We start from the raw sequence: 12,583 nt of genomic DNA on the forward strand, positions 1-12,583 counted from the left end.
GACACTGAAATATAATAAAAATATTATAATATATATTATATAAATAATATATGTTAAACAAAATAAAAAAATAAAACATATGCACTATCAAACCGATAGAGAAATATCGATATCGATCAATGATTCTTATAATGATTTTTGGATTCGTTTAAGTTAATTAATAAAATTTACTTATAAGTCATTGTCAGACGATATTGAATATTGATACATATCTTTAAATATATATAAGTAGTTAGCATTGAAGATACATATTTCTGATAAATTCATTTGTCAAAATTAACTGCTATTCTACGTATTTCAATAGATAAGATGAGATAGTCACAAATGATATCGTGATTCAAAAGAAGATTAGTCTGAGACATATTGTTGTATGAAGAAGACGTGGTTAAGGAAATTAAACCGTGTGGAAATCGATCGAATGGTGAAAATATTAAATCATTAAAGATGACAGAGGAAAGGAAACTTTCGGAAAACGAGATTCAAGGTACATTCTTTTGTATACTCTATTATTTTACGGTTATTCTTTCTTTCATATAAAACTGTTTCTTACAGTATCTCGATCTTATCTTTTACTTACAATTGATTATGTTTACTATTTATTCGTCGAATACTTATAATATATTTGTTTACCTATTATTATCTACTTGTTACTTTTTAAATATTTTGATATACGTTAATACGTGATACATTTTTAAAATTAGACCACGTAAATATCTCGACAACGATGCATTTTTCAAAAAAATTATTTTAAGAGTTTAACTTTATTATTTTAAATTTATATATATAGATAAATATTTATGTAATTGCATCTCTTTTTAGGTAAAAAAAAAGATAAAAACGAAACAAATAATTATTGTCTGGAACTTTTTGTTTATTCAGCCTTTGGTATTTTTTTCGTTGAAAAAAATATTATTTTATTTATTAAAGTAATTATTTATTAAAATAATATTATTTTTAAGAAAAGAATATCTGTTCTCTCTATATATTAATATTTATATCCTAATCATATAAGAGAATGGTATAAATTATATATAAAATAAATTTTTATACATATAATATATATATATATATATTTCTTTTTAATCAGGATTATTTTATAAGTCCTTATTAATTTTATTGTTCATCGGCTTATTTCTTCATTGAAGGATTTGACAGTTGTTCATCAATTTTATTTTATCATAATTTAGCAGTTTTTTTTTAATTTCAAACATTCGATAAATTATAATTTTACATGTCATTCAAAGATACGCGTAAAGTAAACAGGAAAAGTCTTATCAACTAAGGATTTAATAAAGCTTTTGATAAATCGATCAATTCGTTTAGGATGCCGTCAAAACGTAATTACATGATGACCTAAATATAAAGAACTATTGCTAGTGACATTGACACTCGCATACATTCATTAATATTTATTCAGGCGTGATTAATATAATTGCGAAAACATTTGTGAAAGTGATAGATCATTTTAGCTCTTCAATTCCTTTATTTAATCATTTGTCTCTTTTTAGATCATCCAGATAGACATAGCGATGTTGAAACAACCGAAACTGTGAGTAAACGTGTTGTTATAATAACAAAATTAAGGAATTGTTTTAAATTGTCTTTTTGTTTAATTTCATTTTTGCACAAAAGCTAATTTTTTTTTATTAATTGTATAGATGCAATATGAGTTAACTGTTTTAAACTACTATTGATACTTATTGAATTAATATTAATACACAAATTGTGTAATTAATACAGTATTAATATATTATTTTAATACAAAAGTACAATAACATTTTTTTTAAATTAATTGTATTGATATAAAATATTCATAAGGGCAAAATTGTCCCCGATTATTCTACAAACCTTAGAAGAACGAATAATGCATTTAAATAAGAAAGTGAAATCGGTAGATATAAAAAAAAAAGATATCTTTGTGAACTTGCGAAATGATTGTATTTAACTAAAACTTTCACCGTAATGCTCTCAACAAAATTATTATCGTGTTCTTATTCTTTATTTTATTTTATATTATATTTATACCCACAAAATTGCACATGAAATTGCACAGAAACTTTGATTTGTTTTGCGGTTAAACTTCCATAATCAAACGATCGATCAAGTAAACAGAGAAAAATATTCAGGTCAACAATCATTCGTAAAGATCTCACGTCGCGTTTAACGGTATTCACCTCTCGTGACGCAGGTATATGTAGAAATTTTTTAAATATTCTCACAATTGTTAAGATGGAATAACTTTGTTTCATAAATCGATCAAATAATTCAAAAATTTTATATAAATTTAAAGAAACCAGAATGTTGGGCAAAATATATTAAGAATGATAAAAGAAATTGCATTTTTTTCTGAATAAAAGTGATTAAAAATACAAAATAACTTTTTTTTTAAAGTAAGGTAGTTATATATAACGAATAAACATAAATATTTATATGATATGTGATGAGTTTTACAATATAATTTTGATATAATATTGACTTTATAGATCTTTGCTTTTACAAGTTTAATGAAAAGCAAGCACAATTAAAACTTTGTAAATATTTATCAATCTTAATCACATAAGATTAATTGGATCTACAAAATGTATATCATTACGTGACAGGATACAATTGTTCTCAAAAACACGTATTTGAATGATTGGGTTGATTGTTTGAAGAAAATAAAAAGAAAAAAAAACAATCCTTCGATTGAGGTACTTGTATTGTTGAATTATTTTTTAAAACTTACAATCAATACGATAAAGAATTCGTTTATTATTGTCTCGATAATTTTGATAGGTCTGAAATAAAAATGATTAGGCCAAAAGTCAAGATATATTCTATACACTTTGACTCGTTAACTCGTGAAATAATTTAAAACGAATAAATTATTCGTTATCTCGTTTTTTATTATCTTATAATTGTTCGTACACATATAAAATCTTTCGTACGCACATATAATCTTGCAAAAGGTGTTCATCTTTCGTTTCTCATTTATCCAATCATATTGTTAAAATGTATTCTTCTGTTATATCACACGTAACACTTACCCTTTATCTTATTCGCTGGCCTACTTATCTCTTTCATATATCCAATAATAATAATAATGATAATAATAATAATAATAATAATAATAATAATAATAATAATAATAAACATTACATTTGTTTTTCTAAAAACTTTCGATAAAAAATGATAAAAGAATTCATATTACATTTTTGGTATTACATCCATGTTTTTTGTTAGTTTAATCATTGCTCAATATATCTACCAAAAAAAAAGTGTTAAAACATTTTATTAGAAGTAATTAAAACAAAAAGTATATATTTCTGTACGTGTAATCACTGTCGATTAATAATTCCTAAATCACTATATATATTTTGCGTACTAGTAAAAAAAATTCCTACACCTCTGGCAATGAACTTCTTTTTATTTTTATTTTGAAATAAATAACGTTAGTTGGGAAAATAAAAAATAACGTGTTGTATTATAAATATAAATGAGATAGCCTCGAATCGTAATATTATCTTTCGATTATATAATTCTGTCTTTCCTTTCATTTTCATTTTCTCTTATATAACGAATCGGTTAGTTACAAGATAAATTTTTTAATATTTTAATTAAAATATTTCAGTTTTGTTCAAAAATTTTTTTTTTTTCTATAATTTTCAATATAAAACGATAGAAAAAAGATAAAGAAAAAGTAACGAGCAAAATGGAAAAAGAAAAGATAAAAATAAAGGAAAAAAAAATTGATTAGGAAAAAAAAATTGATTAGAAAATAAAAGTTAGTACCTGTAGTAATATATTTTAACGTAGAACGGCAAAGGATTTTCAAATCACCATCTATTCGTCGTTCCCCGACAAGTTTTCTTTTTTCTTTTAGAAAGGATAAGAGACACGAAGACGAACGTTTGACCATCGATCCAGTTTGTTGCTTTCATTCTGTTCTCAGACGTAAGAGAAATAAGACGAAAGAATTATCATCTTGAGGAGATCGTAACGCGCGTGCGCTAGATCGCAAACGATCTATCAAACAAAAAAAAAAAAAAAAGAAATAGAAATAAAAAAAAAGAAGTAGCCAATAAGTAGTTGGTGTAGTAATAGTAGTAATATTAGTAGTCAAAATAGTAATCGTGATTAAAATATGTACAACGATACCGATAAGACTCGAACGTAAAAGTGAACAAGCTGTTGAATTCACATGAGTTGACCTCCATTTTTTGTGTATTATCATTAATGCTTGTGCGTGTCTTTATGTGTATTGTTATGTCAAAGTATGTTACTCTTTTCAATTCACTTATCAAGATAAATATATATCGGTAAGATGAGTAAGAAAGAGGTATGACAATCAAGATTTTTTATAATCGATTAACTCGCGTGGTTTACTTATGTTTATTTCAAATGTTTTCCTTTCGATCATTTGAATCTGACATATTATCTCAAAGTTTTAAATGGGAAAACATATAAAACATATATGTTCGTTAGATTATTGCGAGATCATGAACATATGTCGTCATGATCGTTTCATTGAACGACTTTTGCAATTTTACTTTCACCTTTTCTTTTTATCTTTTCAAAAATTACTTCGTTTCAATGCGACGATATTAAATTCATTGAAATTATCGAGCCGTTACGCTACAACAACAAGGAAACAATGTGCAACAAAGTTATAAAATATATCTACAAAAAGAATAAGAAAACGAGTCCTTGTAACGTTTAAAAATAACATTTCGTCATTAGTTTAACTATTATTTCTTTCTTTTCCTTCAATTTTCTTTTTACTATTAGAATTTTACATATGTCATATAAACGAACGAGATAATCTAGCTGGAATAAATTAATTACGATTGGCACGAAAATTACGACCAAATTTCATTTATATATTTAAATATACAATTTGTGTTTATATATATTAGTGTTGTGTCATATATGGATAACGTAAAAAAACCTTTCTAAATATAATAACAATAGCTGTCCTCGTGCATTGTAATTACGGTTAAAAAAAAAGATAAAAAAACTAGTTTTTAGCAACCTATATTCAATTTCATTATATTATAATTATATTAATATTCATTATATTCAATAATATAAATAAAGTGACGGTAGACGCATCGTCACCATTTACGGAATTTACGCTATTATATATCGTGCGAATCAATGAATTACGCATGATCACGTTGTTTTTTTCTTTTCTGTATACTCCTACGATTACTCATGATATTACGAAATTAACGAGGTTAATTACCGGCGAATAGTTACACAATCAATAAGCTGGAAGCGCGAGCATTTAAACATAAACGATGATCATTAACGGCAATTTGTAGAAGATCTACCATACACATGCTATAATGCAAGTAACTTGTCTGTTATGAGTTAAAAGAAAATGTTAATGTAACGAATCATCGAGAAAATAACGTTCCTTCTCTCTTTTACTTTATTACATTTTAAATAATCTTTACGTTTTCTTAACATTATTGCAGAAACTCAAATATCCAAAGTCCGTATTTTTCATCGTCAGCAATGAATTCTGCGAGAGATTTTCTTTTTACGGAATGCGTAGTAAGTTTCATATTATTTTTTATGATTTACTTTTATTTTATTTTTATTTTTTTTTCATTTTGTTTTGTTTTGTTTTTGTACGTATATAAATGCATACTTAATTCGATTTTAATTTCAGCGGTCCTGACGTTATATCTTGGAAATACTTTGAATTACGATGACAGCACTTCAACCGTCATCTACCATGTCTTCACTATGTTCGTTTATTTTTTTCCATTATTAGGAGCCATACTAGCTGATTCTTTATTAGGGAAATTCCGTACAATATTCTATGTTAGTATAATCTATGCTCTGGGACAATTTTTATTAGCCTTGAGCGCTGTACCGTCGATAGGAATACCAGCAAGGTTAATATATTTGCAACATGCATTATTTCATGATTTTTACGGTGACTCGAAAAAAAGAATTATTTTTAATAGTACATTCTAAACATATTCTTCGCATATTTCGAGAATCGATAGGAAGAACAAAAATATTATAATTTGTTAACAAAACGTCGTTTATCCAAAACTTTTTTTCGATCCGTTACGAATTTATGTTTTAAAAACATAAATAAATTGTGGTTTGAAAGAACTGTATATGTAATAAATAATTCTTTTTTTTTTTTATTTTGTTCCAGTCACCGTACATCTCTCTCTCTCTCTGTCTCTCTCTGTCTCTCTCTCTCTCTCTCTCTCTGTCTCTAATAATTATTATTTATCTTATTATTTTATAAAACAAATTATATCTTCTAATAAAAATCCGACCAAATTGCAGGGAAATTGCGTTACTGGGTTTGTTTCTAATAGCCCTTGGTTCCGGTGGTATAAAACCTTGTGTGGCAGCATTTGGTGGAGATCAATTTATATTACCGCAACAACAACAACAACTTTCTAATTTCTTTTCCGTATTTTATTTCTCAATAAATTCGGGCTCATTGATATCTAGTTTTCTTACACCGATATTACGAAGCAACGTGACATGCTTCGGAGATAAAACATGTTACTCTTTATCTTTTCTAGTACCAGCTGTATTGATGTCTATATCGATCGGTAATAATTATATTTAAATTAAAAAAGAAGAAGAAAAAAATTAATGAAAAAAAATAAAAAGAAAGGTAGAAGGAGGAAAAATCTTTAAAAAACAAATTTTTGTCTTACAGTGATATTCGCAATTGGTAAACCATTGTACAAAATAGTTGATCTCCAAAGCAATGTCGTTGTCGACGTTTCCAAATGCATCTGCGTAAGTTAAATAAATAATTTATTTTTTCTTTTTTTCGACAAAAATAAAGAACATTACGAAGTTAAGTAAACGGGGGATAATAATATCTAATAGTAATAATAATAAGTATTAATATAAATAAACTTTTATCTTACTTTTTGCGTATCACATAAATTTCGTGTTTAGCAAAATTTATTGATAAATCTTGTTTTAAATACGAAACCAAAATTTTAGTACGCTATTAAGAAGAAGATACAATCGAAAAAGAAGGTGGACCATTGGCTCGATCATGCAGCAGACAAATATGGTCAACAATTAGTCGATGATATCAAAGATTCCTTAAAAGTATTAAAGATGTTTCTACCTTTGCCAATCTTTTGGGCACTTTTCGATCAACAAGGATCGAGATGGACGATCCAAGCATCGAGAATGGATGGTGAAATCGGTAATTTCGTGATACAACCAGATCAGATGCAAGTATTTAATCCACTTTTGATTGTGATTTTCATTCCCATCTTCGAGATTTGCATTTACCCAGTATTTTCCAAAATTCGTCTGCTTAATACGCCATTAAAGAAACTTACAATCGGTGGTTTATTGGCTGCACTATCCTTCGTTATATCTGCTGTTATTGAGTTACAACTTGAGGCAAGTAATTATATATACATAACTTTCATTTTTTTTTTCAATAACTATTACTACTACTATCATTTTTATTTCATCGATATTTTGATGATTTGATATTTTAGAAAACGTATCCAATATTGCCTACACAAGGAGTGTCCCAAGTAAGAATTTTCAATACCATGAATTGTAATCTACCGATAACAATCAACGATAAAGATTACGTTATTAATGGTCTAGATTATTGGACAGATATAAACATCGATACTACTAATGGCGATGCTAATTTAAAATACTCCTTAAATATGACAAAGTGCATTGAGGCAAATTTCATCAATAATACGAAAAATGGTAAGAATCAGTGCATCTGTTTTAATTCAACAAATTTATGTTAAAAAAAGAAAATGAAAAAGAAAAGTAATAACGAATTTTTATTTCCCTTAAGAAACTATAAAAACAGGTTATCTCCCGATATCCAATGCTGAAGCAAAATCGTTTGCTATTACACCTAATGGAATCCAAAATGGCTTCATTAACGGAGTTGAAAAACCAAAAAAGGGTCTTCCTACGGTTCACAGTCTTATTTATTTATCTCCAGAATCAATGAAAAGATACAATTCTAGCTTGAACTTCTATAAAGAATCGAAGCTCATCGAAGTTATTAAATTAAATAGAACAATTTTCAAGGAAATGTCATTGCTTGAAGTCAAGCCAGATAAATATGATATATATTTAAATAAAAAGAAATTATTAACAAATAAGGATTTAAAATTAGGTGGAGTATATACTATCGTTGGTTACGACATACCAGAAATACAAAAAACGGAAATATCTATTATTACTGTAACACAGCCTAATTCCATGCATTTGATGTGGCTATTACCACAATACATTGTCATAACCATGGCGGAAGTATTATTTTCAATAACTGGATTAGAATTTGCATTTACACAATCACCTCCTAGCATGAAGTCCTTAATGCAATCTTCTTGGTTACTTACAGTAGCTTTCGGCAATCTTATTGTCGTTATTATTGCGGAGGTTAAATTCTTCAGTAGGCAGGTGAGCTATCTAGATACATGTTAACAACAATATGTACAATTTTTAATTTATATAAATGTCTATTGCTATAATTTATTTTGTTTTTTTAACGGGAAATGTATGTTGCAGGTTTACGAATTCTTCCTATTCGCAGGTTTGATGCTTGTGTTCATGATATTATTTAGCATAATGACATTGTTTTATAAATATAAGAATGTACCTGAAACAGATGGAGAAGAAATCGTATTGGAAGAAAAAAATGGAACGATTAATCAATCGTACAAAGATGACGAACAATGAAACATACAAAATAAATCTTTAAAATAATGAAACTTGTACTCGTTTTCAACTTTTATGTTGAATGATAAAACATATCAAGATGTATATAAGTATATGTATATATACTATAAGTATATATATCGTTACATGATGGTTTTGTTACAAAGACCGTTGTGTTATATGTTGCATCGACAATGGCGACGATTATAATCGTACCTTTCCATATAATCGTACATCTTACGTATAACGTAATTTTTTGACAAACAATGTGTAGGAAAATTCTTTTCCCAAGAGGAATAGGAAAAAGTAGAAAGAAAGTAAATATATGAAAATTATTTAAAAATCGGTCCTTACACGTACATTAGAATTAATCCTATTCTAAAATAAAATAAAATGTAAATTATGAGTTTCAACGATTTTTTTTTTATTAAAATCTAGTACCTATGAAAATAAAAGAGATATTAAAAAAAGAAACATTATAAAATAATTGGTTTCTACGAATGAAATGAAGAATGAAATGAAGAATGAAAAGAGGAACGTGTGGTTAATACAAAATTAAAAACTTACATGATATTGGAGTGTGAATTTGGAATGGGATTGTGCTCTATCATAATTTATAAGTATTTTCTGTCTTTTAAATCATATATCACGAAAAATAAAATTCTTCAAATACTCGATTTATTTTAAGGAATAATTATTGTTGGTAATTGGTATGGTAAATCCAACGATGATCACCTGTAACAAAAAGAAATATTAATTATTTCCATTTGCAATAATTACTACAAATTATTGACGAGCAAAGTAACAAAAAAAAAAACAATAAAATATAAAATGACTAAAGAGCCATTTTCAAAAGATTTTAGCATATTTACTGTTGAATCTTAGAAAATAACTCAGTAGCCTGTAGTTACCTTCTTGAGCCACAGTTAATTATGAGTTGAGCAGTTAATTATGCTAATCGATGGCCTAATAACACTTCGCACTTTTATTATCGAATAATAAAATCGAATTGAAATAAAAATAATATTATAAATGCAATCCATTTTCTTGTAATATTTTTATTTAATTTATTCTTTATATTGAATTATATCAAACATTTCAAAGACAAAATCGCGATAGTGCAAAGTGCTAGTTATAATACTTAAAACTAAGAATCAAATTCATCAAAGGTTTTGCGGATTTCATTTGACTTTATCTAATTCGAGATAGAATCGAAATAGAAATGAATTTCTTAAACGGTTTCAAATCCCTTTAAATCATGATATATAATAAATATTACAGAATTGTCACCAAAATAATTTACAAAAGGCAAGAAAGATAAAATCAAAAGATATAATTTTGTGACAATTCTGTATAAAACCCAGAGATGGGACTTGCACTTCAAAAGTGCAATGTCCTTTTAGTACATAGTACCTTTTCGGGATCCTACCTACTTAAAATTAAAGTTTTACATTCACTCAGAAAAGTATGCTACCTGCCTACCTATCAACCTATATTTAAAAAGAGCAAGCATACACACCAATACATTCACTCCACGGTTCTCACACATACCACCAGGGTGCAAAAGCCTAAACTAGAGAGCATGCCCCGGGGCACCACTGACACCCTAGTTCAACCACTTTTTCTAAACTTATGGGAGTACGTACCAATTGCTGTAATCGACTGCCAAGGTTAATGATTATTGCAAATAAGACTAAATAAAAAAATAATAACCGATTGATGCAGGTCGTGGTATCCGACAAGGGGATTCCCTAAGTTCCCTTCTTTTTAACATCATTATGGACGAAATAATAAAAAATGTAAGACTGCTAAAAGGATATAAAATGGGCAACGAAGAAATAACCATCCTATGCTATGCTGATGACGCTGTATTAGTGGCCGAAAATGAGGATGATCTACAACGTCTACTACACCGATTTAACTGCATAGCCAAATCATTCAATATGAAGATATCGGCCCAGAAAACTAAATGCATGACAACGTCAAAGACACCGTTAAGGTGCAAACTGGAAATTGAAGGGAAGGTTATTCAGCAGGAAATGAGATTTAAGTACCTAGGAATAGGAATCTGAGGGTATGGTGATGTTGAAGCAGAGGTAAGAGAACAAACAATGAAGGCATCCAGAATAGCGGGTTGTTTGAATGACACAATATGGCGAAACAAAAACATGGACATAGAGACCAAAGCAAGAATTTACAAGGCAATGGTAAGACCTATTATGTCATATACCGCAGAAACTCGACCAGACACAGCGAAAACGAAACAGTTACTAGAGACAACCGAAATGAGAGTTCTTCGCAGAATAGTTGGAAAAACACTACTGGACCGAGAGAGAAATGAAGATATAAGAAGAACATGCAAAGTAGAGAACATTAACGAATGGATACTAAAAAAAAAAAAGAATGGAACGAACACATTAACAGAATGGACAACGGAAGAATTGTCAGAATTGCACGGGATAAGTCACCGGTTGGCCGCAGAAGCACGGGGCGCCCACGAAAACGATGGTGCGACAATTTAACAGTGCAATAGGCAGAAAAACGTCGTTACGAAACAGGCAACTTGCCTAAACTAAAGAATGAAGAAGAAAAAGAAGAAGAAAATAATAGTACATACTAGTATATATGCATACTAGTGATATACGAGTATATCAAAGTTTCCACAAATAAATGAGGTAACTCTATTATGCAAAACGATATTAGAAATGAAAAAGTTTGATATCATTCGCGTGACTCTACGAGTTATTTTTATTTAATAACATTAAAAAATGCGTGGGTATTGTTTATCGCGAAATGACGTACAATGCACACTACCTAATATGCACACACAGGTGCAAAGTACATTGTGCAATCATTAGCACAATAACAGCCCCCAATAAAGGAAAAAACTTAAAACTAAACCTATACTAACCGTTTCTCTCACCCATACGTGTAACACCTGGGCACACGCATAGATGAGAACGCAGAAAGTATAGGGGGGAGAAACGGGGGATTAATTAATTAGATGCTGAAAATCTTAATCTAAAAATTGATTAATATACAGAACACCATATAATGAACAACTAATATAATGAAATATAATGAAACAACATATAATGAACACCAGAGGGACTTTAAAAATTTTGACTTACGACTTGCTAACTGTTATATAACATATATGTGACATTTTAAAAATAAAGGACGCATGTACGAAATATGAACAGTTAACATTAGAAGTTCTGCGGTGGCTCCAAAACACTCCTACTTCGTAGCAAAAATAGTTTGGCTGCATAAATCGTCAAGACCCATCGGAAAATTCCTCGATGCACTTTTACTTGCGTGACTCTAATAACGCGGTAAACGAATATAAGAAACTATAAGTGAGTTTCTTATCGCGAAACCAAAATTTTTTTATACAACGAACAAAACTGATTGCCTGATCACTGACTCTATAATTAATTTAAAGATTGCTTTGCACGTAATTAATGCAAATGCAAAAGTTTCACACATTATTTTAATCGCGAAACGCGGTAAATTTTACATCTTCTTTGATCTTCACCATTGCACTGACTCTACTCCGCGAATAGTCTGTGCGATTGTTTTAAAATAAAAAAAAAAAAAAACTATAACTTTATACGAACAAAATCTAATGCAATTACTACTACCTTGTGCTCGCAATTAATTTAATATATAAATTTCTAAAAATACTTCGCGGAAACGCGATCGAATTTAAAATTAACTAACGAACGAACGAACAAAGGTGCGTGCTTCTAATCCGTGATTTTAATTATATTAAAACGATCAAACACTCTCGCGTATATTGCTTCGCGCGCAATTGCAATTACAATCTGAAACAGAAATAAAAAAAACAATACTATTAATATCATTATTATATGTAAAAATCGCTAAAAAATTTGTG

At 28.5% G+C, this 12,583-nt stretch overlaps 1 protein-coding gene across 1 annotated transcript; it reads left to right on the plus strand.

The window, feature by feature from the left end:
- Nucleotides 1-4,044: 4,044 nt before the first annotated feature.
- LOC122519806 (peptide transporter family 1) lies at nt 4,045-9,098 on the plus strand. Its single transcript, XM_043639514.1, has 9 exons — nt 4,045-4,318; nt 5,460-5,538; nt 5,657-5,885; nt 6,295-6,569; nt 6,680-6,762; nt 6,976-7,389; nt 7,491-7,716; nt 7,811-8,427; nt 8,536-9,098. Exons 1-9 carry the CDS (start codon nt 4,304-4,306, stop codon nt 8,704-8,706), a joined length of 2,109 nt encoding a protein of 702 aa, XP_043495449.1. The 5' UTR covers nt 4,045-4,303; the 3' UTR covers nt 8,707-9,098.
- The last annotated feature ends 3,485 nt before the right edge of the window (nt 9,099-12,583 follow it).

Source organism: Polistes fuscatus, unplaced genomic scaffold, assembly GCF_010416935.1.
Source record: "Polistes fuscatus isolate 324 unplaced genomic scaffold, CU_Pfus_HIC Scaffold3, whole genome shotgun sequence".
In the NCBI taxonomy this organism is placed as follows: Eukaryota; Metazoa; Arthropoda; class Insecta; order Hymenoptera; family Vespidae; genus Polistes; species Polistes fuscatus.

Coding starts and splice junctions, on each gene's coding strand:
- LOC122519806 (XM_043639514.1), top strand. Junction 5,539..5,656: donor TTCTTTTTACGGAATGCGTA/GTAAGTTTCATA, acceptor TTTTAATTTCAG/CGGTCCTGACGTTATATCTT. Junction 6,763..6,975: donor ACGTTTCCAAATGCATCTGC/GTAAGTTAAATA, acceptor CCAAAATTTTAG/TACGCTATTAAGAAGAAGAT.